Source organism: Sebastes umbrosus, chromosome 6 (assembly GCF_015220745.1).
Source record: "Sebastes umbrosus isolate fSebUmb1 chromosome 6, fSebUmb1.pri, whole genome shotgun sequence".
Classification (NCBI taxonomy): Eukaryota; Metazoa; Chordata; class Actinopteri; order Perciformes; family Sebastidae; genus Sebastes; species Sebastes umbrosus.
This window is the reverse complement of record NC_051274.1, coordinates 24472512-24500351: the sequence shown is the minus strand read 5'-3', so window position 1 is coordinate 24500351 and position 27840 is coordinate 24472512. Positions and strand designations below refer to the sequence as shown.

General features: G+C 41.0%; 1 protein-coding gene across 3 annotated transcripts; it reads left to right on the top strand.

Annotated features, from left to right (window-relative positions):
• The first annotated feature begins 80 nt into the window (after nucleotides 1–80).
• On the top strand, nucleotides 81–27840 carry kcnc4 (potassium voltage-gated channel, Shaw-related subfamily, member 4). Of its 3 annotated transcripts, XM_037771729.1 has the most exons (6): nucleotides 81–524; nucleotides 3944–4492; nucleotides 4724–5366; nucleotides 20519–21455; nucleotides 22991–23167; nucleotides 26190–27840. In XM_037771729.1, exons 3-6 carry the CDS (start codon nucleotides 4758–4760, stop codon nucleotides 26255–26257), a joined length of 1791 nt encoding a protein of 596 aa, XP_037627657.1. In that variant the 5' UTR covers nucleotides 81–524; nucleotides 3944–4492; nucleotides 4724–4757; the 3' UTR covers nucleotides 26258–27840. The 3 variants fall into 3 exon arrangements, with proteins under 3 accessions (XP_037627657.1, XP_037627655.1, XP_037627656.1); XM_037771727.1 differs by lacking the exon at nucleotides 3944–4492; XM_037771728.1 differs by having other exon boundaries at nucleotides 82–524; nucleotides 3944–5366; nucleotides 26190–27839.

Here is a 27840-nt window from a genome sequence, read left to right as displayed (position 1 = left end):
ATAGAACCCATTTTCATTCACATATGTTGAGGTCAGAGGTCAAGGGACCTCTTTGACCCCCTTTCCTCGCCAAAATTTAGCCTAACTTTGGAGCGTTATTTAGAATCCTTTGTGACAAGCTAGTATGACATGATGATACCAATGGATTCCTTAGCTTTTCTAGTTTCATATGATACCTGTATCTTCAGCTTGGAAAGTTTGCTTTCAGATATGTGGCTCCAGCCTCCAGGAATGTACAACTGGTTTTGATTAAAGGAATGTTTTTGATAAAGATGCTTGATAGACCCTTTTCACAGCAGACATTTTTGGCTTGTCAAAGCAGGAAAAGCACAGGTGTAAATAATCACACTAATGATGGCTCCATTCCATTAATAAGTGTCCTAGCAAGCCATGTCCGTGTGCAGTACTGGAGCCCTGGAACTGGCTCACCTAAATGGAAAGCAGCCTTCATTAATGTTATCAATTCCACCTGTGCTTTTCCTGCTTTGGCAAGTTATAATGTCTGCTGTGAAAAGGGTCTTTTGGTAGGCTACTTCTCCTTACTTCTATTTCTACCCATTCCTTTGACTGTAATCTTCCCCTTTCTTGCTTTTGAATATGATTTATTGTCTGTATTACATAAGATTTGAAATACAGTTAAAAGTAGCAAGCTATTTTTAAAATTATACAATATTTTGTCTTCATTAGAATTCAATTAGGCCTTGATAAAATGTAGCCTAACTAGGTACTTTAACTACAGCTTCAGTACTATTTTGAGGTACTTATACTCCACTACATTTCAGGGGAACATATTGAACCTACACCACTAGCCTACATGTATTTGACAGCTGTAGTTACTTTGCTAATGAAAGGCTCTGCACACCCACCCAGGTGTTTTCAATAATCTGGTTGATTAGACCTCAGGTGTAAATTTGGGGGAGCTAAAGTGGGAATTATGTGATGCCACCAAACTCTGACTAGTGATAACATTGTAAATAGTCCCGTCCCTCCAGGTCCCACAAACCCACCAGAGGGGTGAAGGACATGTCAATCAAGAGCAGTTTGTAAGGACTCACACAGTCCTGAGAAGAAGTCTGTCTGGAGCCGCAAAACATTTGATCATTGTGATGAAGGTAACACAGTTTATAGTCTAAATATATAGTATATAAGTCTAATGCAGTGAGGGCCAAAGAGCAAATGTACTACGGAGTATTAGGGCCACATTGAGGGAAAAAACATCTGAGATTTACAGAATAAAGTCATAATATTAAGAGGAAAAAATCATAACTTTAAGAGAAAAAAGTCGTAATATTACGAGAATAAAGTCATAACTTTACTAGAAAAAAAGAAAATAACACGAAAAATTACTACTTTATAATATTATGACTTTATTCTCATAATACTACGACTTTTTTCTCATAAACTTCTGACTTTATTGTCATAATATTACAACTTCTTTCTCATAAATTTGTGACTTTATTTTCGTAATATTATGACTTTATTCTCGAAATCTCAGATTTATTTATTTTTCCTCAATGTGGCCCTAATACTCCATCATACCATAGACCTACAACAATGATAAATAAAAATGAAAATGTAAACAAAAAACAGTTTTTCATTTCCATTTTTATAAATCCACAGGGAGCCTCTGGAGAGGGGCTAAAGAGCCGCAGGTTGCTGACCCCTGAACTAGACCTAAGTAAATCAAGTAAACTCCATCCACCACTGTTATTACCAAAATATGGGACTTTACTCCTGAATTGTTCATTCAACAGGCTCCTGTTGTTCACTGAAGGATCCACCAGGTAGCAGTGTTGGTTTGTGTCATGAGTTCTCTAAACACACTGGAGGCCTCAAAGCTACCTGTTAGATCACACTCTCAATAAGAAGAATAACAATCATAATACTGGGCTACTCCTTGAAAAGGGAATAAAATCACATCTGGATCTTTTAGTTGCTGAGAGTCTTGGCTAACAATAATATAAAGTGTGATTAAATGACTTAATTTAAGAGTCTGTGTAGTTTAGTGTCATTCAGTGAAACATCAGAACAGTAATATAGGCCTATGCACTTCTTCTATATATTAGTGGAAGCCATATAGTCCTCCAGTCAGTATGTCAGCGCAAGTAGTCTACAGCAGTGGTTCCAGGGTCTAAAATTAAGTTTTTTCCTCACGTGCCACTGTGGCAGGTCACTGAACATTTCTACTGGCTACACAATTTTTTTGTCTGCCACTTCTGAAATCTAACGCTTTAGGTTTTTAAACACTAGGGCTGTGTATTGGCAAGAATCTAGATACGTATCACGATACAGGCGTTATGATTCAATATATTGCGATACTGTAAGCAAGGCAATATATTGTGATTTTTTTTTTAATTTAATTTTAGGAAAACTGTCATAGTATAAAGAACACACCGCCATATGCATCATCTGAGTAATTATTTTTTTTTTAACTGTTTTATGCAATCAGAATAGTAGGATCTGCATTTGCATTCATCACAGAGGACGCATATCTTTGCAAATAAAATGAAGTATTGACTGAGTTAATCTTTGCATATAAACTATTAATTAGAAATCGATTTGCAATGTATTGCAATACTCAATATTTTAGATATTTTCGTCCACCCCTAGTAAACACTGAGTCAGTGATAACAGACAGTAGAAATATGGATCATCATGTAACCTTAATCCCTGACTATTTTGTAATTTAGGAATTGCTTTTAAAAAGATATTTCTTAATATAAGAAAAACCTGTCTGCCATGGTGGCAGGTGACCTGAAATGTTTACCTGCCACAGCCAACATTTACCCTATTTTCACGTCAAGGACCCCTAAACTGACTCAAAATTAGACCACTGACCGCCATCTGATAAGATTTTGTTCCAGACTTCCAGATTCTGATTTTTAGATGTTTTATTACAGAGTGTGTATATATAAAATAATCAGTCATGCTGTCATTGTGTTACTTGTGGATGGAATTATAGTGAAAATGAATTATTCCCATTTTTGCTGGTGATCCCCTGTAACCCCCTCAAGGACCCCTGAGGGTCCCTGGACCCCACTTTAAGAGCCACTGGTCTACAGTATGCCCACTTACATTTTCACATGCTGGAGTGGACATACTGTATAAACACCTGTTGGCTGCAACAATATTGGTAAGAAGAAGATGGAGATGGCTTGGACATGTATTAAGGAAACCATCTGATGACATGACAAAAGTGGCCATGTGTTGGACACCAGAGGGAAAACACAAAACAGGGAGGCCCAAAACAACCTGGAGGAGAACCATCGAAGGAGAAATGAAGACGAGAGGATACAGCTGGAACAGCATTGAGAAGAAAGTAAACAACAGAGATGAGTAGATATCTTTAGTCCTTGCCCTATGTGCCACCAGGCGCAACAAGGACTAAGTAAGTAAAGTAAGTTGGCTGCAACAATCCCATGCAATAGCAAAAGGAACACTGTAATACACAGTAATACACATATTGTGCTCAGTGTTGTTTTCACTTTTTCTATTGGTCTTTTACAATTTTAAGCTTAGTTAAGCTAAGTTAGTACCACAGTGCAGACATGAATATGAATAAAGTGAATTGATGGTTGATCATCTCTCTGTCTCTCTCCATCAGCTGACAGTCAGTCATGCTGTCATTGTGTTACTTGTGGATGGAATTACAGTGAAAATGAATTATTCCCATTTTTGCTGGGGACCCCCTGTATCCCCTCAAAGACCCTTGAGGGTCCCTGGACCCTACTTTAAGAGCCACTTGTCTACAGTATGCCATGCCCACTTACATTTTCACATGCTGGAGTGGACATACTGTATAAACACCTGTTGGGTTAAGCTTTTTTTTTTTTTTTTTACAAGTGTTAGTACCACAGTGGAGACATGAATATGTAAAATATTACAACAGCTTACAATAAAATGAATTGATGGTTGATCATCTCTCTCTCTCTCTCCCCATCAGCCCATCCTCTCGGTCTGATTGCATTGATGGAGGGAGGGGTTCAATAATGCGCCAGCAGGCAAAGAGTTAACCTGTCGGAGGATGTTGTTGAGCGCACCAACCATCCAACCATCCAACCCGGGCTGTGTCGCTAAGGGAGGAGAGGCTACTTGTGAAGAAAGCAACAGATCCTCCAGCTGCAAAACAACCTCCACATCTGGCAGCACGCTACAGCTGAGCAGGAAGAAGAAGAGCTGGTGGAATAATAACATCTCTGTGTGTGCGTGATTAAAATGCGCAACTGGATCATCGTCAGGCTTTGTGGAGAAAAAAAGAAAAGTTGTCAGGAATAGTTGTGTATTTTTGACGTTGAGGAATTTGGATAAGTCTCAAAAGAGGGTGAGGAGTGACACATTACTTCAGGCGGCTAAAAGTGCTTCACGTACTGGAGCCTATACTGTGCGTAATTAGCCCATTTTTTTGTTTTGTTTTCAAAAGTGCAACATCTGGAAACATTCATTGAAGTCTCATTGTCTATTCGACGGGAAAACATTTAAAAAAACACACCCGGTGAGTCTGGGTTTGTGTTTTTGTTGCGACACCAGACGGAGTTTAGTAACAGGTGGTTTTTATTGTGCGTCTCTTTGGCTGCTGTCTGGATCTTTATTATAGGGATCTTTATTATAGGGCTGTCTGGATCTTTATTATAGGCGCTTATTGTTTTTGTTGTTTTTATAAATGAGACGCACAGGTATAAGGACTGGGGTGTGAAATGAGGTTAATTTTCTGATTTTTGCACAGCTTGTTTAACGGAGGAGTAGAGGAGGATTTCTCAATGATCAGCTCGGTGTGTGTTTCGACTTACCGGGGGCGCAAGACAGGCAACAAACCTGCGTCTAAAACATGTCTGAAGGAGGAGACGTACCGAGGAGAAGACTCGGAGAAGATCATCATCAACGTGGGAGGCACCAGACATGAAACCTATAAAAGCACCCTGAGGACGCTGCCGGGGACCCGCCTGGCATGGCTGGCAGACCCGGACCCGGAGCAGCAGGTCAGCAGCTCGGAACCGGACTCTGCAGAGTTCTTCTTCGACAGACACCCGGGCATCTTCGCCTACGTGCTGAACTACTACCGGACCGGTAAGCTGCACTGCCCGGCCGACGTGTGCGGGCCTCTGTTCGAGGAGGAGCTGGCCTACTGGGGGATCGATGAGACGGACGTGGAGCCGTGCTGCTGGATGACCTACCGGCAGCACCGGGACGCCGAGGAGGCTCTGGAGACGTTTGAACCTCCGGACCCGGACACCGACGACGAGAGAGAGATGCCGAGGCGGTTCGGCATCGAGGACGGTCCAGACAGGTCCTCCAGGAGCTGCTGCCAAGTTTGGCAGCCCAAAGTCTGGGCCTTGTTTGAGGACCCGTACTCCTCCAGAGCAGCCAGGGTGAGTCCTCCAGATGTGTTTTTCTCTCCTCTTGAATGTGCACATGTCAGGGTGAGTCCTCCAGATGTGTTTTTCTCTCCTCTTGAATGTGCACATGTCATAGTGAGTCCTCCAGATGTGTTTTTCTCTCCTCTTGAATGTGCACATGTCATAGTGAGTCCTCCAGATGTGTTTTTCTCTCCTCTTGAATGTGCACATGTCAGGGTGAGTCCTCCAGATGTGTTTTTCTCTCCTCTTGAATGTGCACATGTCAGGGTGAGTCCTCCAGATGTGTTTTTCTCTCCTCTTGAATGTGCACATGTCATAGTGAGTCCTCCAGATGTGTTTTTCTCTCCTCTTGAATGTGCACATGTCAGGGTGAGTCCTCCAGATGTGTTTTTCTCTCCTCTTGAATGTGCACATGTCAGGGTGAGTCCTCCAGATGTGTTTTTCTCTCCTCTTGAATGTACACATGTCAGGGTGAGTCCTCCAGATGTGTTTTTCTCTCCTCTTGAATGTGCACATGTCAGGGTGAGTCCTCCAGATGTGTTTTTCTCCTCTTGGATGCGCACATAGTTGGAAAAAGGCGCACATGTTGCCATAATCAACAGGTGTCTCTATATGAAGTTCAGCCAATCACTGCAACAGTTACAGATATACAAGTACAGTTACTATCTGCAGTTTGTATTTACACTTTTCACCTTGAAATCTTTACTGTTCAATTACACCAGATGTTTTAGTCCAACTTCCAGCCTGTTGTCTGAAGGGTCAGCAGGTCAATTCAATTTCAATTTGCTTTATTTTTACAGGATAATTCACTCAGTATCAATACTGCTTACTGAGTCCCCCTGTACAATCAACACAGGACACAATAAAACAATTAAAACACAGTCTATAAAATAATAGTAGCAGTCTGTATAGTCTGCCAGTCAAGTGTACAGTAGGCTACTGGTTACTGGTTAGTCCTCCAGATGTTTTTCTCCTCTTGAATGTGCACATGTCAGTGTCCATTTAGCGGGAAAAAGGCGCATATGTTGCTATAATCAACAGGTGTCTCTATATGAAGTTCAGCCAATCACTGCAACAGTTACAGATATACAAATACAGTCACTATCTGCGTTTGTATTTACACTTTCCCCTTTGAAAATCTTTACTGTTCAGTCACACCAGATGTTTTAGTCTAACTTCCAGCCTGCTGTCTGAAGGGTCAGCAGGTCAATTCAATTTCAGTTTAGAATAGAATCAAATAAAAAGCTTTATTGTCATTGTATTAAATACAATGAGATTCACAGTTCTGGTCAGTGCTTTAACACAAATACTTGACAAGACTAAACGAGGCAGATAAAACATATAACAGGTAAAACACACACACAGTTATAAAGCAAATAAAACAGGTAAAGTAGATGTAATAAATAAATATAAACAGAAGTGTTACACTAGAAGTATAAAATATAAAAATAGATGTAATGTAAACAGAGGTAATTGCACTTGTAAAACAGGTAGGGTAGATGTAATAAATAAATAAATGTAAACAAAGGTAGTTGCACTTGAGGTGTATATTGCATCAACGATATTGTATCAATACTGCTTACTGAGTCCTCCTGTACAATCAACACAGGACACAATAAAACAATTAAAACACAGTCTATAAAATAATAGCAGCAGTCTGTAAAGTCTGCCAGTCAAGTGTACAGAGGCTACTGGTTACCCTTTATTCCTCAGTGGCCTGAAATGTCACTGTTTTGTTGTTGAGTTGTAAAATCAACCAACTTAATAACGCAACATGTGTAGCAACACCGACTTGATTGGTGAACCGAACCAAACTTTTCTGACTCTGCTTTCTGGCCACAGTTCATATCTTCACATCTGTTTCATTGACTGCTTCCAGGAACAGGCTTAGATTCGCCCACGCATCAACCAGGGGCTGAAACTGAACACCCTAAAAACAGAATCACAGTATCACTTTGACTTGCTCACATTTTAAACAACAGTTCAACAGAAAATTCTTACAAATGCCAAACATACTGCTGCGTTTGTGCTAAACTGTTTGAGTTGGTTAAAAAGCAAATAGTCAGTGGTGCTTTCTGTTTTTTTTTGAATGTGACACAGAGCATTACTGATGAGGGAAAAGTGATGAAACAAAAACAAAGGGAATTAAATGCAAAATTATACTATAATGACCAAACTGTGCGTCCACTATGACAAGTGGTTTTCCACCTAGTAAATAATATAATAACTATTTTCATAACATCATTTCTAAGATATTAAAGTAACAGTGTGTAACATTTCAGGAGATCTATCAGCAGTAATGGAATATAATATTCATAACTATGTTTTCATTAGTGTATAATCGCCTGAAACTAAGAATCGTGTTTTCGTTAGATTAGAATGAGTCCTTCATATCTATATAGGGAGCGGGTCCTCTTCACGGAGTCCGCCATGTTGCTCCTGTCATGTTTCTACAGTAGCCCAGAACGGACAAACCAAACACTGGTTCTAGAGAGAGCCTTTCATGTTTTTACATTACCTACAGGCCACCGTAGGCCACATGCTTGTGAAACTGCGGTAACGTGAGCCACAGGGTGCAAAACCGTGGTACCGCCAGCTGCTGTCTGACTTCCATTGCTCCTAAAGTATTACTATTATTATTATTATTATTATTATTATTATTATTATGGTAAGGATAGCCTCTGAATGAGGCAAACGACGTTACCACAGATTTGCACTCGGCGCCTCACATTACCGCAGTCTTGAAAGGGAGGATTGAGCGGAGGGGTAGTCACAACACTAGATCACTACACTACACCCTTGTCTACATACTGTTGCCAGTTTGGTGTGGAAGAACTTCACTGATCTGCTCAGAGCACTGACATGAATCCCATCCAACGCCTTTGGGATGAACTGGAACGCCAACTGTGAGCCAGACCGTATTACTCAGCATCAGTGTTGGACCTCAGTAATGCTCTTGTTGCTGAATGGGAGCAAATCCCAGCAGACTAGTTCTGAAATCCTGTGGAAGTCCTTCCCAGAATAGTGGAGACTGGCAAAGCAGCTTATGAATGCTTGGAATATTTTGGAATGAGATGTTCAACAATCACATATGGGTGGATTGTTGTAAATGTTTGCTTTATGTCCTCATTGTTGGGGTCCCATAGATCCCACTGCTGTATGTGTAGTAATAATAATAATAATTGCGAAATCATAAAATTCTTTCCTTAAAATATATTTTTTTCTTCTAGTCTTCGCAAAAGCTGATTCACAGACCGAAATGTACAGTATTTTATCCTATGTTGTCTCTGAAGAGGCTATCTGAAACATGCAATCGCGTTATACCTGGACCCTATTTTCCCATCTTTTGGGGTGCAAGTGACTAATAGGGATTGAGGGTATTGAGGGAGAACGCTGTAACCGGCAACTGCAAGTGAGCAGCGTCAATGCAACGTTACGTTCACTAAAACTGCTTGTTTTTGCCACTGACAGGCTCAGATTGTTATTAGAAGTGTCACAACATTTTTGAAAATGACCCTACAGAGAAATTCAACCTTTTTCTTACCTTTCTCTTGATCCGGTCTGTTTGTTATTGTGTCCAAGTCCCGCTCAAGGAGAAGTCTCGCTGTGAAATCTGAATATCCATATACTCCGGCTCAAATAAATACAGGCGGCCATCGGATTCAAAGACTTCATCCACATCCATGTTGCAGCCTGTGAGCAGCTGCCTACAGCACTGTCCCTCAATAGTTGATGAATTTCAGAAATTGTTGTCCCTATGAGTCAGTTAGACACAAAAACATAGTAACATGTTGAAAAATACCAAAGTTACCCTCTAAGTATGTTTTTCTTTTAGCTGTTAAAAGGGTTCTTGAACCTCCAGGACCCCAAAGAGAACATTAAAGTTAATGTAGTGTATTAAGGTAGCTAATTCAGTTTCATACCTGTCACTCCAGTCCGCACATTTGTTTTGTTGTTAATTATTATAAGCCATAAGCCAAAGTTCATAATTCCTTTTTTCTAAATTTACATCACAAGGCCTGCACTCTAATCAAATAAATAAATAAATGTTGCTTTCAGTCATCATGTGAATAGCAGTTTCTCAGTTCTCACTTAAATATATGTTATGAAATTGTACCAGAATGCTGAAAATAGAGAAAATGCTGTTTCATGACAAAAATACAGTGCTGCTGAAGTGTTCCCACACATCCTGTTCAAGGGTGGCACTCAAAGCTTCTCAACAGTTGAGTGTTTGAAAGGCTGCGGGAGTGTACATCCATGTACAATAAATCATGCTGTATAGTAGTATCACACCACAACATTAAGAATCTTAATTATACAATGTTGAGAGAAACACCACTGCCCTCTTTTTAGTGGCTTTTTGCTCATTTGTAAATAATATTTTATTTAAAGACGGTCATCATGTCACACCTTAAGTGCCTGACATGTATTCATGATTGCAGCACATTCAAATCTATCTCAGTTTCTCATTTTATCACATTGAACAAGATACACTTCTGTTTGGTTTCTGTGTTGTAAATTAAAATCATTTAGCTCTCATGTATTCCACAGGGGATATCAGCCATTTCTAAGCATTTTGAAAGTATGCTATGCCTAATGGCTCAGCAACAAAAGCAGCAGAGTGCTTAATGAAGTAAACATGAAAGCAAATATCGAGTGTCACTATAGCAGGAGTTGTCAGACAAAATGCCAGGAGCTTTCATCAGAAAAGAAAAATACATTTAGTCCACAAAGAGAGAGCTGATGCTCACTCTAATGTCTGTTTGCCTGTTTGTGGAGTTGAATGGCCTATTCAGAGGCTCCCTCAGTGTTGCAGGAGTTCTTATTGCACGCCAGTCACAATACAAATAATGTTTATTTTAGCTTCTCGTCCAGGTGGCATTTGCAGGCTGTCACTGTAGAACAGCTGACATCTCTGAGTCACAGCTGCCATCTGAAGATGACCGCGCTCTGCCTGCCATCACGTCCGTCTCTCACCACTGAATATTTGTAAATGAATAAATCAGGATTTGCAGGGTAGATATGAATCTAGAAGTATAAGAACGAGTTAGTGTGGATCCCTATTGACCCGGCCGTAATGTTCTTTGTCCATTTCCTCTCCAGACGATTCATGTATGCATGTTTGCTCTGTGTGCGTTCTGAGAGGAGTGCATTTTGAGGGACTCACATTACCTTTATGGCCTTTTTATTTCAAGTAGCTTCTGAGCTCAGCTCAGGTAATGTGATTCTTGAAAGCCGGAGGGACGTTAATCTGTCCATCATCTCAGCCACATCCTCCTCACTATCAACCAAGACTGGAGGTGCAGCTCTGTGAGAGTCGACACAGGAAGCCTCTATTCTGACGATGGCACCACTCACGAATCAAAGACGTGAGAGGATCATAGCTGCTTATACAGAAGAAGGCACTAGAGCAGTACTTGTTGTAAGATTAAAGTGCTGACTCTCATCTTTAATTTGTTTACATTCAAATCAGATAAACTTTTGTACAAATTGTAGTCCTCTTCGGCGCACTAGGCGCCATGAAGTTTCATGGTGATCCCCTGTCTTTCCCTCTAGTGCCATCATGAGGTTGATATTTGTGTTTCTGAGTGAAATGTCTCAACAAGTGTTTGATGAATTGCCAGATATTCACATTCCCCTCAGGGTGAGTAACTTATCTGATCCCCTGACTTTTCCTCCACTAGTTTTTTATGATCAAATATCTGCAAAACTAATGACCTTCCCAACAACCCCAACTGCACTGTGTGTTAAAATGCTAACATATGACACAATCTCAATACTTTTATCAGTTATTATAGTTTATTGACTGACATACCCTTTTAGCTTAGGTTGTACAGGTTTTAGGGATATGAAGCATTTGAAGATACTCCAATAAATTACATCACATTAAGCAAAATACCAATGTATTGCACTGGCGGATCATTTCTATTGCAGAGTTCAAAGGGTTAAACCAAATTACTTGAGCAGAGAGCCAAAAAAATAAAGAACATATTATTGTTCTAATACTAAAGAAATAAACATGTTATTTCAGTTTAAACGCCTGGAGAGCTCCGTGACACTGATAGTGTACCTTCCAGGCATTGTAATTTAGTTACATGTGACAATTAGACTTGACATTAACATTAAGCTCAGACCAGATAACTTTGTTTCATCTTCCCTATATGCAATATTTCATTAATTCCACGGCACTGCTGCCTGTAATTAATCACCGCTGTGGTAATGGGCTGCAACTTGCTATCAGTGGTGAGCAATTAGAACTGCCTTTCCCACAGAAAAGAGCAACGTATTTTATCCCACGTAGAGAAAGAAATCCATTTGTCTTTGTTGTGAGACAAAGGGATTAACTGATGTGGGATTGTTGAGGTCTGATGCATGTTATCTGGAGTCTACATTTCCAATAACCAATCTATTTGGCAAGATAAAACGCTGATTTTCTGATTTTACTCATACATTTCTTATTGATTGACATTTACATTCAGGCGTATTAGATACCTTGGCGTGATTTTTGGATTTTTCAGGTTTTTATTGTAAAATTAGACATTATTTAAAGACATTCATCCTTGTTTGATTATGCATAAATTAGATATAGATATAAAGATTTAATTAATGTTGTATGAGTCAAGATTTTACTCAAATTTATACATTTGTAAAATATTCTTCTCACATACACATCTCACCTTTTGTCTTCAGGGAATCACATCAATGTATTCACTTCTAAGCTTCTAACTTCTAACCGCATCTTCATCAAAACCTCATTTCTGCTGTTAGGGCTGAACCAATTAACATCGAATTAATAAATAAAAGTTAATCCTTTCAATAAGCTGCTTTCATGCTTTCACTGTTGAATATATGAAACTTATTCTCACATGTCACACTTGGTCTCTGTGTGACACCCTGCTAATAAATAATAATGAATAACCTCTTATTCCCTCTGAGCCCGGCTTTCACAGCGCTGACACCTTTTCTCTGCTGCTCTGTGAATGAAACAGGATTTGATTTTTCACACATCATCAAAGCGGTTTGGAGAGAAATGGATGCAGATCTCTCTCTGAATCACGCACAGAGAGATAGCAAGACGTTTTGGTGTGTCTTTGAAAACTCTCCATCACAGTATCATGGCTACGGCCGGCCACAGTACTGCACAGCCGCTGTCAGTCACGCTATCTCAACACAGTACTTTGTACGGTAAAGCGTTTAGCCACCTTCAGAGCGATGGTGCATTCGGGTGTTATTGCCGCGTTACCGCCGCGTTATTACCGCGTTGTTACCGCGTTGTTACCGCGTTGTTACCACGTTGTTACCACGTTGCCACCACGTATCTGGGGACCTGTTGTACATGACACAAGAGCAACACACAAGGCAAACTCTCTGATTCTGTACTTAGCTGGCTATTTGGCTTAGTAAAGACTTGTTTAATTCTGGTCCTGCCTCTGCCTTGTGGCAGCGACGTACATGAAACCTGCCTTGGCGGAGGTCTGCGCTCTCCGAGTGCACTTCTAGTTAATACCTGTTTTTATTGTACAATTAATTTATTAAATGCTCTTTTTCTATTTACGTGACTCTTGTGGTCCTCCATAAAGCGGCGCCGCCTCGTTAGGAGACTCTTCTAACACTGAATACTCAATGAAAGAGGTGTGTAATCCTGTGTGATTATGTTGGCTGTTTATTCTGCTCAGTTCTAAGCTGTTTGCTGAAAATAGATTGGCTGTGAGGTCAGTGAATGCATCACAAAGTATACACTAGAGTTGTAGACTTTTGTTTTTGCAGACAAAATAAAATCAATAAATAAACATTATTGTAAGAAAATATCATTTACTTCCAACTAAACCAAAGAGAAACTTAACTGGCAATCGTCAGTAGGATTCTCCCTGAAGCCCTAAAGGTTAAAGTTTGTATTTTTCCTTGATTTAATAAATAATTGTATATAGAGCATCCATATTCATCAGTGCAGATGATTGGCCAAGCAGTGCTTTTACCGGCTTCAAACCTCAGCAGGATTATACAAAGTACATTTACGTTTGAGAAGGAGAGATGTGAGACGCAAATGGCATTACATTTGGTGAAGAGCGCATCATGACTTGTTTAAGACTCGAAACGCAAAGTTTAGAACTTGCCACTTGACCTGGGAATTGTTAGTCTTGACTTGGAACTTGAGTGTAAAGACTTGAGACTTACATGTGACTTGCAAAACAATGACTTTATCCCATTTTCAACACAGGTTCATTATCTTTTTTTTTTTTCCTTCCATAACTTTACTACAGTAAGTCTTATGGTCTTCATCAGGACAACGTATCCTCAGTTGTCATGGAGATGACTCAGTTCTCATCTCAACTATGGAAATGAAGTCATTAAAAACACGGTCTCTGCCGTTGGATGTTGATGGTTGTCCGCTGACGCCTGGTCGATGACCTTTGACCTTTGCTGCGACCGGCTTTGGTGTGGTGTTCACAGACAGCTGATGTTGTCTCTGTTTCCTTGATGTCGAACACCGCTCCAGTCCCCCTCTCAGGGGGAGTCCTGTGTTTAGAGCGTACTAGCAGAGGTCTTCAGGTGTTAATAGAATACAGTATTCTATTAAAGCCACACAAGAGAGTCCCACTGGTGTGTTTTTGTTTTTTCCCCGATGATGTACTGAACGTCCTGTTCTTAAGGATTCTCAGCATCAACTTCTTTACCTGTTGTCCTGGAGTCCTCCCTCTCTGTCTATCCTCCTCCTATTCGTTAATGAGATGTTCTGTTCTGTGTAGGAAGGTCTTCACCACTGATCTGTTATGTTGTAAGTTCTGGTGCTGCAGTTCATTGATCAATGATGAAGGCTGATTAAAGCTGAAAATTACTTAAAGCCCTTCAATAGCTGGGATATACTGTATAGCAGTTTTCCAATCTTTTGTCTTGTTTTTTGTCCCAGTTTAGATCATCGCTAGGGGTGTAACGATACATATTGTCATCTTTAAGATACGTCTTTATTTTGAAATTCTGAACTGATATAAAAACATTTGCACTGAAACATGAGACATTTTATCGTCAACAGGAGGTCCATTTTTGAATAAATTGTTTTTCATTTAAATGTCTGGAAGAGCCCAGTAACAAAACTGTGAAATCATAATTTAGTTGCTTTCTGTGAGTTGATATCAATGTAACTGAATGTGTTAAATGGGCACATGATATCATCTCATATCGATCGCAGGCCCACGAATTGAATCAGATTGAAATCATGGCCCACGATGTGATATCAGCAAATATCGTACCGTTGTCCAAAGAATAGATATAATATTGTATCGTGACTCCTAATCATCGTTACCAATTTTCCCGCTTCTGGTTTGATGAAATCTAAACGTTTGACTTCTCTACACATATCCAGCAGTATCACAACTGACAGCCTGAGTAGTGGACATTATTTCTCCTCCATCCTCAGGTGGACTGACTCTGAATCAGTGTGACATGAATTCTAAGAGAACATCAGAAGTGGCGTTGCAGCTGCTGACTGCTCAGAAGGCTCGTTGTTGTGGTTCTTACCTTGTTAGTAACAGAGCGTGATGCTGAACAGCTGGAGGTGATGGTTGTGATGGGACTCCCCAGCTGCTGCACACTGACGCACATCCCGCTGCCCCTCCTGTCTCCCTCCCGCTCTGACTTTCACTCTGACTTACCCAGCTGGGTCCGGGCGGCTGTCCCCTCGGGGGGGAACCTCTGTCTGCACACTGACACCTGATGACCTTGGATCGATGTCTTTTTGGCACCATATCCTCAGAGGCTTCACTATACTCTACTGCTGTGGGTATAGTGCTCATATATCATCATTTATATAGATCATTCATTATTTCAGTGGTGAAAGAAGTGTTCATATCCTTTACTTAAATCAGCTATAATCAATATGTTCATATTAACAATAGATCAAATGGTTATGGTGTCATTCATAATGATGAACCCACAGATAATTATCACCAACTCTGCAGTTTACATCAGCTCTAGGGCGCTTCACAGTGTCTTTTAACTCATTGTTTAGCTGTCTGGCCCTCATTTTCACCGTACTAGGTTCACTCTCACTGCTCTCATAGTGTCGCTTTCAGTGAAAAAGCTCTTAAAACCCGCTGAACACTACCTGCTCAGCACCAAACAGCAGTCAGACACAGTTGGCGACTAGCTGGTGAACACAGTGGAGCATTTAGGAGTGAATATTAGACTTAAATTCGCCAGGTGGACACAAACACGATTCTAAATGAATGCTAGTTTTACTTTGTGTGTGCTGGATGTGTAAATAGACAGCTGTATTTTGAAGACTGTATGCATGTAACGAGCAAAAAATGACACGTGTTGTTGGACACTCGTAGGAAAATGTACGAAAAATGAGGAATAACTTTTCGTAAGATATCATACAAACCGTTGTGTAAGGATATGTTGCACTGATTCATGTCTAAGTATCAGTTTATTGCTGTAGTTGGTTTAAGTGAAGCTATTTATTACCGGTCCCTTTTCCTGGAGCTTTCAGTCGGACTTCATGGTCTTCATCAGCAGATGTAGATGGTTCAGTTGTCCTCACATGACAGTCATCGCCGCCGCGCCCACATCTCTGCCATTTGAATAGAATGAATGATGTGAAACGTAATGGCAATTCAGTCTGATCATCAGGCTTACTAAGAGCTGTAGCTCTTAAACAAATGTAAAAGAATAAACAAATTAATATTTGCCACTCACATGTAGGAGTAGCATAAACACTCAAAGACACTGTAAAGTACATACATTTACCTACAAATTGCACAGAAGTACAGTAAATGTACTGTAAGAACATTTCAAATATAACTTTATTGATCCCCAGTAGAGAAATGTGCCATTACAGCAAACAGACCTGGAAATAACTGGATAGAAATAAGTAGAAAAGATATACAGTACACAAATACGTTCCATAGATAATTATATAAACATGTAGTGCTGTGCTTATGTCAGCTTTAACCTTCAGGAAGATTGTAGAAGCTATATTTACATTCCCAACAGGACATGAACATTCATCATAACATCGACAGGCTCGGCAGACCAACATGGAAACACTCTGTGGAGGCAGTCGCTACAACACTGACTGTGTTTAAAGTTCCCACCGTTCAGCTGTAAACATGATATTGTGGTCTCCCTTTGTGTCAGGCCTTATTAAATAAACCACACAGACGCGTTTAAATGCTGCAAGATTTATTGAACACGACAAAGACTTACAGACACGGATACATGCAAACAATAAGAATACAAACCCCAAAATACAGCCACCTACAGACAGACAGGTGTGAGGTCAAGCTGTGTGGTGTTATTGTCAGACTCTCTTGTTGAACCTTTTATGAGCAGAGCAAATTGTCCTCGAGCAGCTTCCCCGCACAGGAGCCCATGGCTGCAGATACCCAGCTCTGTTTAGTTCTGGGTTAAAACGTTTTGAGTAAACTGAGCGCTGTTGGCCTCATCACAAGCATCTGAACAGCAGCAGGACTCACAGTTTTTATGTTGGTGGCTGCTGGTTTGTTGTCATACTAAAGGAGCCTTTTCTGTGTGATTTGTCAAAGTGTGAAAATGTGTTCGACCGCATGTTTATTTATACTCACCGAAATGATTAATGTCATTTGGAACGAATAGATGCATGAGATGAATACAGAGATCTGATCGATGATGAAACAGTTTTGAGAAATGACACAATGCATACTTGTTGAGGCTTTTGTGTAAACTCCACCTACGGTCGTGTGTTCCGACAAACACAACCTGCTGTGTTTGTAAGTGGGAAAGTGTTCAGGCTTCACCCTACTGGTTGTTTGGTGGGCGGGAGGTGGAACTGGGTCGGTACCATGAACGTCCCACATGTTGTTTGGTGTAGCTCGTTGCTGGCAGGTCAAAAGAAGTGGCTGCTTAGTGACAGAGGTGGCACCTGTCTGTCTACTCTGTCCCAAACAGAGCTAGCAGTAACTGCAGTGCATTCAGGGAATTGTGCACTACAAACTTAGAGAAAATCTGCAAAAATAAAAATAAATGTCATCAGTCAAATTTATACACTGATGGCTACTTTTGTTAAATAAGAAAAAAAAGTGTGTTTTAACCAAAAGAGGGGATCAAACAAGTATTTTGTACATATTGGCACTGTAATCTATACCTACCAACCTTGAGACCTCGAGGATTTTAAATCCAAAGCGGGGAGTCTGAGTTTCAGAGACTTTGTTTCCTGCATTCTGGTGACTGAATGAAAATAACAAAATAATAAGTACACTGCAACATCATTTTTTGTTGTTAAATAGGCCTATTTTTAGTTTTACTTTTAGAAAACTGAATAATTGACCCCTCTGGTGTGAACTTGTGTGAATTTCTGGTATAAACTAATATTCATCAGTCTTTATTCATTCATTATTTTTTTGGCCCGTGCTTGAGTATTTCTTTCTCTTAGTACTCTCCAATCCTTTCTCCTTCAATCACTCATTGAATGTCCTTTCAGACACAACGCAACAACGGCACCACTGCGCTCTGAAACACATCATTTCAAATGGCTTGTGCCACGCCACAGCAGCGTTTCTGCGTTGAGCAAAGCCCCACTTTGGGCATCGTGTGCTCTGAAGGCCGGCGAGCGCAGCTCAAATCGCAATCCGTTCTCTTACGTCAGGAAACAAAATTAGGTGTAGCTCTATTGTTGTCCGGGTGGAAACTGTAGGGCTTATACACGCTGTACAGTGCCGGAAACAGGTTGAGATAATGAAAAGGAAAAAAAAGGTGTGAAAATTTGCCATATATCGGGAGAAATACAGGAGAATCATGACCCCGGGAGGAAACTGGGAGAAGGCAAGTGTTAGTTTCTATGCTGTTTGGCTTGTTGTGATATTCCCCGTGATTCAGCAGCCCCACAGTTAGCCTCGGTGATGTTCAGGGAATCCGTGTCCATGCGACGGGGGATACTCTTCGCTCCTCTTGGGGCACAGTTAAGGCTTCGCGGCCTTCCCTCTCGTCCTGTGGCTCATTCCTCATGTTCTCTGGGGATCAGAGCTGTAAGCGCCTCAGAGCTCTGCAGGGACAAAGCTGAAGAAGGTTGTCACGGTAGAAGGCTGCACATTATCTGGGTGCACAATAGAGATATGAGCAGACATGTATAATACTGTGTATTTCTGTTTTGAATATGGGCTGGCTGCTCTAAACTCCATAAGCTTCTTATTGATTTTATTTGTTCTACAGTGAATTAGTGTCCTCATCAGACATCACATGCTTTATTTGTTTTTTCTAATCACAGACCCAAACAGTATAAAGCCGATTGATATGTGAGAGGCCCTCAGAGGGAGAACATAGCTGAGTGCATGCAAGGTACATATTTATCCAGCTGAAAGATTAGAAAGGTTGGAGAGGCATTACAATTTGTCCAGGCTTTAGTAAACAATAAAGACGGATCGGGCATGAGTTAGCACACAATGTGAACACAAACACAGACTGGCATGGCCATTGTGCTGCATCAGGATGGATGCCACGCAGCCACATCGTTCAATTTACCTCCCATGAGCTGTAAAAGCGGTTTGACTCACTCGCCATTTATGTTTGGATTTGTACTTTTAAGATAAAGGATTTGTTTTATATGAAGGGGAACACTGACAGCATTGTTTCACTCACTGAAACATGTCTGATAACAACAGGACAGGTGACTGTACGTCTCTCATGACTCAGCTCGTTGTCTCTGAGTCTCGTATCCCTCGCCGTCCTGTATCAGCTGGCTCTGCTCATCTCTCAGCATGATTCAGGCTCTGTGCTCATGGCAGTAATTGGTTTGAAATAGGTCTGTTTTCTCAAAGAACATTGTCCTGGCTCCTGAGTCCTTTTTCCAATAAAAAAAGAAATATATTCACTCACTAATCTTAAAACTAGAGTGGCAGTAGACAATCACATGAATGAATCATTTCCTGGCAGGTAATAGGATGTCACAGAGAGCCACGGTGGCAGTGGAGCTGGAAAAAACGTAGATTAAACAGAAAATGTAATCAAAAAGTAATTTGATGTTTTTTTTTAAGGTTCCACATGGGTGGCATGATGGTATAAAATGACGGTATCAAATACGTGCCTTTTAGGAGCTTAATTATCAATGAAACTTGTTTGTTTTGGTTTCAGGGAACAAACATTTTTAATGCATTCATTGTGAACTTTTCATTTTTTTGCCGTGCTAGTGGCACGGTGGAGGGACGGCAATGTCAGGCGACCACCTCCTTGGTTCTGGCTGAGCTGTCTGAACAACTAGAGCTGCAACTCATGATTATTTTCATTATCCATTAATCTGCCGATCATTTTCTCGATCTATCCCAGTCTAAGGTGATGTTTTTAAAAGTCTTGTTTTGTCCAAAACCCAAAGATATTCACTTTAATATGATATAATAAAAAGAGAAAAGCAGGTAATCTCCATATTTGAGAGGCTGAAAACTGCATCTTCTGACATTTTTTCATGAAAAATTACTTTAACGATTTATTGATTTTCAAAATAGCCATGAAATTTGGTTAAGACTTTCAGGATGAATTGTCAGAACTTTGGTGAGCACCTCGTTTTTCATCTGGCGCCATCATCAGGTCCAACTTTTTATTGAAATGAAAATACCTGCCAAATTAATCACGGTTAAGTGGATAAAGGTTTGTCCCAGTAGTCTGGGTAGCCCTCCTTCTTTGTATTATTTGTATTTGGTGTGTTAGTATTGTATTCCTACTGGTTTCTGCACACAGTCAGCTCATTTTCTCCTCTTCAAATGAAGCTTTTTTCCACCATTCATTCTTTTACAGCGCAAAACTAACTTCAGTCAGCGATTCATCATAATAAGCTTGCATCCTTACTTTGATGTTGTCAATGTCTGTGTCTTATCATATGTTGTTGTGCCTGATATCAGTGTGTTCATTATTTTAGTCTGCGTACTGTCAATCAGCTGACACTCACTGCCTCCGCCAGAAAATAATCCCCCACAACATGCTGCTTTACAGACTTGATTGACACAGCCTCGTCTTGTCATTAATGATACTGTAAAGTTTAATACAAATAAGTTTTATCATATAATTACACATGGCATGGATTGAAAAATAGTTTTCTAATGGAAGTCTTTGTACAAAACAATGCAAAAACAACAAAACACAGTATTGATTGCTTAATGCATGAAATTGTGTTGATTAATTTTTTCTTCTGTCTCTTCCAGGGAGTGGCGTTCATCTCTCTGTTTTTCATCCTGGTGTCCATCACCAACTTCTGCCTGGAGACCCATGAAGCCTTCAACGTGCTGCAGTACCGCAAGGAGGTGGTCGGCGAGGGAAACGACACACGCATAGTGGAAAAACCGGAGATGGTGACCAAGCCCATCCTCACTGTGGTGGAGGGCGTCTGCGTGGTCTGGTTCACATTTGAGTTCCTGGTGCGTATCGTCTGCTGCCCAAATAAGCTGATCTTCATCAAGAACACGCTCAACATCATTGACTTTGTGGCCATTCTGCCGTTCTATCTGGAGATGAGCCTGAAGGATCTGTCCTCCAAAGCCGCCAGCGACGTGCTCGGCTTCCTCCGTGTGGTGCGGTTTGTTCGGATCCTCCGGATCTTCAAGCTGACGCGGCACTTTGTAGGCCTGCGCGTGCTGGCCCACACGCTGAGGGCCAGTGTCAATGAGTTCCTTCTCCTCGTCATCTTCTTGGCGCTGGGTGTACTCATCTTCGCCACCATGATATACTATGCCGAGCGCATCGGAGCCCAGCCCGATGACCCCACAGGCTCCAATCACACACACTTCAAGAACATCCCCATCAGCTTCTGGTGGGCGGTGGTCACCATGACGACGCTGGGCTACGGAGACATGTACCCTAAGACGTGGCTGGGCATGATGGTGGGAGCGTTGTGCGCGCTGGCCGGGGTGTTGACCATCGCCATGCCGGTCCCCGTCATTGTCAATAACTTTGGGATGTACTACTCGCTGGCTATGGCCAAACAGAAGCTGCCGAAAAAGAAGAAGAAGCACAACCCGAACCCAGACGCTCCGACTGACTCGGCCTCGTTTGTGAAGTCGGGAACAAACTCGCACAGAGACAGCACTCAGAGCGACACGTGTCCGCTGGCTGCGGAGGAGAGCGTCAGCAGGAACCGCTCAGGTCAGGATGCAATGCAACGTTAAAGGGTCAGTTCACCCAAATTACAGAAAAAAACATTTTCACTTACCTTTTGTGGTTTGTAGCCATGCAGATAGTTTTGGTTTTATATGCTCAAGTTTTAATTCTCAGGTTTTCTGATACCAATCCGATACAAAGAAAATGATATTTGTGGTGCTCACATCATTGAAAAATCCCCTTTTAGTTGAAACAGTAAAGTCTCCCTCTATAAACAGTGTCCTCAGAATAATCCACAGACTCACTATGAACAGCTTTCATTACACTTATTTCTAACACGTAAATATTTTCTTTTAAAATTGTTATCTGTGTTTTTTGTGGATTATGTAGAGCAGTAGTTCTCAACCTTTTCGATTTGCAACCTCCCAGAATAATCAGGTTTTGTTTGCGACTTACACTAAATTTTGGCGAGGAAAAACTGTCATGGCCATTTCCAGAGGGGTCCCTTGACCTCTGACCTCAAGATATGTGAATGAAAATGGGTTCTATGGGTACCCACGAGTCTCCTCTTTACAGACATGCCCACTTTATGATAATCACATGCAGTTTGGGTCAAGTCATAGTCCAGTCAGCACACTGACACACTGACAGCTGTTGTTGCCTGTTGGGCTTGAGTTTGCCATGTTATGATTTGAGCATAATTTGTTATGCTAAATGCAGTACCTGTGAGGGTTTCTGGATAATATATGTCATTGTTTTGTGTTGTTGATTGATTTCCAAAAATAAATGTATACATAGATTTACATAAAGTAGCATATTTTCCCACTCCCATGTTGATGAGAGTATTAAATACTTGACAAATCTTCCTTTAAGGGACATTTTGAACAGATAAAAAATATGTGATTCATTTGCGATTAATCGTGATGGATTTAGTATTTAAATCGATAGAGAGCTTAGTAAAAACTACTAACAACCCCCGGAAATTGTCTTGTGACCCCGTTGGGGGCTCCGACCCCCAGATTGAGAACAACTGATCTGGAGTAATGGGGACATAGTTGCTGGAAAGAGATGTTCGAACGTTTAAATTATTATTTATAATTTATATTGTGTTGTTAGCATCACAGACAAAGAAACCGGAGCAAATAAAACCAAAACTATCTGCATGACTAAATACCACTAGAGGAAAGTTAGAAAATGCTTTCTTTGTAATTTGGATAAAGTGACCCTTTAAGCTAATGTCACTGTTTATTGAATTTATTCATTAGGTTTTTAATTGATATTATTTTGTTTAAACGATGATAAATATTGGAGTGGTCTTCAGCCTAATACTCATACATACTCAACATATTTAGTCTTATAGTTCCTGAGGCTTTTCATCTGACAGATGAACCGCGCTCAGTCATATAGACAGTAACACACCGGGATCAAATTACTCCTTATACCATCTCAGACAAATTGAATTTCATCACAGAAAAATACAGATTTTATGCAATATGCCTCTGTCTTTGTCTGGGCACTCGGGGCCGTCTCAGTAAAAGCTTTGGCATTTACGTCGCCGTGTTTTTTTGTCTTGCTGTCAGACTCCAAACAGAACGGGGATGCAAATGTGGCCCTTTCAGAAGAGGAGGGCTGCAGCCTGACCCAGCCGCTGTCCCCCAGTGAGAAGTGGTCGCTGCGCTGCTCCCGAGGGCGAGACAAAACCAAGAAGGAGGCCACCTGCTTCCTCTTAACCCCTGGAGACCCCAACGTCCACACTGGTAAGTTACATACATACCAGTACACATGTACATGTACCGCCTGATTTTTATCTGTTCCGTGGTTTCACTTCTCTAATTTGGATCTGTTGGTACGTCGTCAGGTGTTTTGTGTTAACCCGACTGGTGCTTTCTGGAAATTGTATTTAAGAAAGTGCATTCAAGAAAATCCTGCTAGTCAAAACCAGGTTTAATTCATATATATATATATACAGTATATGCACCTAGATCACATGTACTTAAAGGAACAGTGTGTAACATTTCAGGGGAGCTATTAGCAGAAATTGATAATAATATTCATAACTATGTTTTCATTTGTGTATAATCACCTGAAACTACGAATTGTTGTGTTTTCGTTAGCTTACAATGAGCCCTTCATATCTACATAGGGAGCGGGTCCTCTTCATGGAGTCTGCTGTGTTTCTACAGTAGCCCAGAACGGACCAACCAAACACTGGCTCTAGAGAGAGCCTTTCACGTTTTTACATTACCTGAAGGCCACTGTAGTTCTCCGACACGCTTGTGAAACTGCGGCAACGTGAGCAGCAGAGTGCAAAACCGTGGTACCGCCAGCCGCCGTCTGACTTCCGTTGCCTGGAGGGAGTTCTTTGAGTTTTTGGGAAATCAGCTTATTTGCTTTTCTTTGCAGTTAGTGCATATGAGTCTCTCTGTTGTGCCCCACTGGTTAGCTAATGTCCGCTGCTCTGCACTGTACTCGGTTATTATCAGCGGTAGTCGTTGTACGGTTGTCCCAACCCACGGCGTTGTTGCGAAAGCATTGCGCCCACCCTCCGGTTCCCCTCCAGGTTAACACTGTTAGCTTTGTCAGCACTGTTGCCGTTATTTGCTCTGTTTGTGTTGTTAGCACCATTAGCTGCTACGTGGAGGCAATAGATATGCTCATAATTTCGTATTGAGCCCCTTTAATCTACAAATTTTTAACACGCAACACCAATATTCTATAATTTTAACTACTGGAAGAGCCGTCTGAAACAGGTAACGTGTACAAAGCAGAAGGAGAAGCTCCATTAAGTCTCTCCATTGACCTCCGTTGACAGCCTGCCATCTCTCTGCTTGAATGGCCGCTGGATCTCACATCTGAGCTTTCCAAAGTACCCAAAAGTCCCTTGTGAGAAGAGGCTCTATATTTGGCAGCCATGGATTCATTCTTGACATCCTGAGCACACATCCCACCCAGTCAACATCCTGACTCCCGTCCGCAAACAGCCCAACGACACTGAAGGTGTTTTCCTGCAAAACTGCACTTTACCGAGATGCATTTTACTACCGGAGCTCATTAGCACATCACTGTGGAGGGGAAAAAACAACATATAAATGGGGCACTTACTGTAGCTTTGCTCCTATGAGACCATATACTCCCCCTTTTTTGTTGACAGCCCATTAGAAGGAAATGTATTTGAACGTGTTTGTTGAAAGCCTCGTCAATCCCTGAATGTGTTGAGTGTTGTAGATTGGTGCGGTTAATGGCGTGTTGTCACATGCAGGTGAAAAAGAAAAAAAGCCTCAGTTATATCAGTCAGATGAATGAGAAGAAGATGTTTGTGGACATGTTGTGATGCTCAGGGGAAGAACTCATTAGTTAATATAAAATGTACAGCCTAACAGTCACGGTGGGAAACACACAAATCGTCACCGGCGTGCTTTCACGTGTCTAATAATACGCTAAATTATCTGGTCAGCTCATGAAATTTCCAAGCGAGCTTTCTTCTGATCGCAGAGACAAAACCAACGGGAAGCTGAGCAAAGCCAGAACACCTCAAAACGAATCTTTGAGAGAGAGAGAGAGGAGGAGGTAATTTAATCCTGAGCCCTGTGTCTGGTGAGTATGTGGATAATGACATCCCAGTCGATTACAGGAGAATATCACAACACATTTTAGTGCACATTACCTGCAAAAAGGGCTTAAGTGGACTTTCACTGTTTCCTAACAGTGTTGGAAATTGTTCAAAATCAAAAACTGCTTGTTTCAGTCCAACGTGCAGAAGGCTGCAGCCATCTTGAGGCGGTTAGATGGAGACAGATTATGACACAGTGGCTCTGTGCCCATAGGGGATGGTGTTAGGTTAATTCCAGGGTTACAGGATATAAGGTATGGCTCATATTTCACCAGAGCAGTATGGCAGGAAGCAGAGAGAAGGACAGATGGATGCAGCAGGTCTGAAGATGCTCAGATGGTTATTAGTGACAGGAAATGGTCGCCCGCCCTGCAGTGGGAACAAAATGCTGGTGGATTTGAAGTGATTACGGCCGTCGCGGGGAGCGTCGTGCGACAGGGTTGAAACACTCGCTGTCACAATTTGCACATGCAAACACCGTCCTGGTGGAAAGCGCATCGCCTCAGCAGCGGCGTGACAACCGCCAGCTCGTCTCCTTACGATGAGTGCATAATGGTGTGGCAAACCGTTCAAGTGCTGCTAAGAGGAAGCAGCAGGCGGATGTACAGACAAGTAGAGAAAAAAGCTCCTGAGCTCGGATGAGCCTCCATATTCCCCACAGACTCCTCTGAATGATTGCTGCTAATAGGTTTCCATTAACAACATGGGTGGTCATAGCAAAAGCCTCCTGCCCGCCTCTGAAGTTCAGATCTGTAGTTATCTCTCTGTGGAGAAGAGGTAAAATATTTACTACTCAAACAGGAAATTATAAACAACAATTTTGATAAGCGATCTATCATTTTAGTCATTTATCATTCACTGGTTTCTGCCTCTTAAATTTTAGCATTTTACATAATTGTAAATTTGTTGGCCAGGCAAAACAAGCTATTTGAAGACGTCAGCTTGGGCTCAAGAAACTTGAAGGCATTTTTCACTATTTTATGACATTTTATAGATAAAACAATTATTTAATACGTGAAAGTGATATATTTTTCTGAACTTACCAGACCGTTCTAACTGTTCTATTATTTGCTTTTTACACTTAGTCCATTTTATAGGCCTTTAATGCTCATATATATATATAAGTCAGTGTGTTTGATTGTTATTCTATCCTTTGTGTTTCCTGACAGAGGGCTGTAAAGACATCCTCGCTGCCACTGGAAACTACGCTCAGCCGGAGGTCACCACGCTGACCTGATGCTGATTGGCCATGAAAAGGAGAAAGATCATGAACTCTCGGTGGAGTACATGCAGTGCATTTCAGTACCGAGTGAACTGCAGAGCAGATTCAAGACAAGAGTTTTTTTATTTAATTTTTTTCTTCTCTCTCATACATCCAAAAGCCTGAGGTAGAAAATCAGTTGCGTAGGAGATTCACCATATGTACACTCATTTACATGTTACAGAGCAATTTGCATGTGTTGCATGATCTACCATGATATAATGTACTGGCTACCATTAATATACTTATCATTTAGTGGACATGTCATAGCCTGTATTAAAAACACATTTTCTCAAGTAGCTTCTTATAAAGAGGCGAAGTCCCTCCCCTTCTGGTGAGCCCTGTGGGACCTTATTTCAACAGAAATATGTACAGTAGTCGACGGAGAGAGACACATATTTGTTTGATCCCGTTTGAATTGCGCCATGAATCACACATATGATGTTTGTCAATTTAAAAGATAATTTTGCAAGTCAAGAAAGTGGCAGTTTGTCGTAGGTTTGTGGTAGTATCATTCAGTTTTGATCTCTCTTCTCGCACAATAAACGTCACCTACACTAGCTAGATAGCTAACTTAGCTATGACCACACACACAAATGACACGTTATCTTACCTGATGTGTTTTATTCAGCGACTCCTGGTCTTTTTATCAGCCGGGAAGCAAAAGAAAGAGCGAGACCCGTTGCTGGTGTGAGTTCATTCCAGTACGAAACACACAATAATCGTATCTTTTGGTGTGTAATCTTTCTAATTACGTATTTTCACAATCTGATTTTTTACAACAAACTGCGACTTTCTTGACTTGCAAAATTATGTTTTAAATTGACAAACATCATATGTGTGATTCATGGTGCAATTCAAACAGGATAAAAAAATGATTTGTCTCTCGCCGTTGACCACTGTATATATTTTTTCAGTAATAAGTCCCATGGTGGTCCTCAGGAAGGGGCGGGGCTTCGCTTCTCTAATGTGACTGACGGGGCCCTATATGAACACACAATTTACTGCCATCGTTGGAATAGTTTTTGGTTATTCCACAGTACAGATTTCTTTTTTGTCTCTGTGCCTTTTTTACGGGTTGGAAGTGGGCGTGCCTCTGTTGGAAAAAAGTGATGTCATACATGTCCGTATACCAATCAGGATTTAGCAACATTTGAATCTGATGACAGTTGGTGGGTTGTTTGGTCACTGTCAATCAAATCTGATCAAATAACACCCACACAGTCCTGATGAAGCAGATTAGCCAACTTTTTTGTCGTAAACTCTTAATAAATAATACTAACTTTAGTTAGTTATTGTTGGTTATTGGTCAACTTTGACTGTTGCTTATAGAGTGCTGCAGGGATGACTTATTTTTGTAGGCCAACCAGGAAGTTAGCATCACCCTGGTTCCCTCGACAAAAAGCCAATGGGATTTTTCCATTGGGTTTTGAATTATGGCCGAAAATAAGCTCCGTGGCAAACAAACGTTTATGATACTTAGATGTTTTGTTCAGCAAGATAATCTTCACAAATGAACACCACTTTTATGATTTTTGAAGTGTGAATGCAATCGGCAG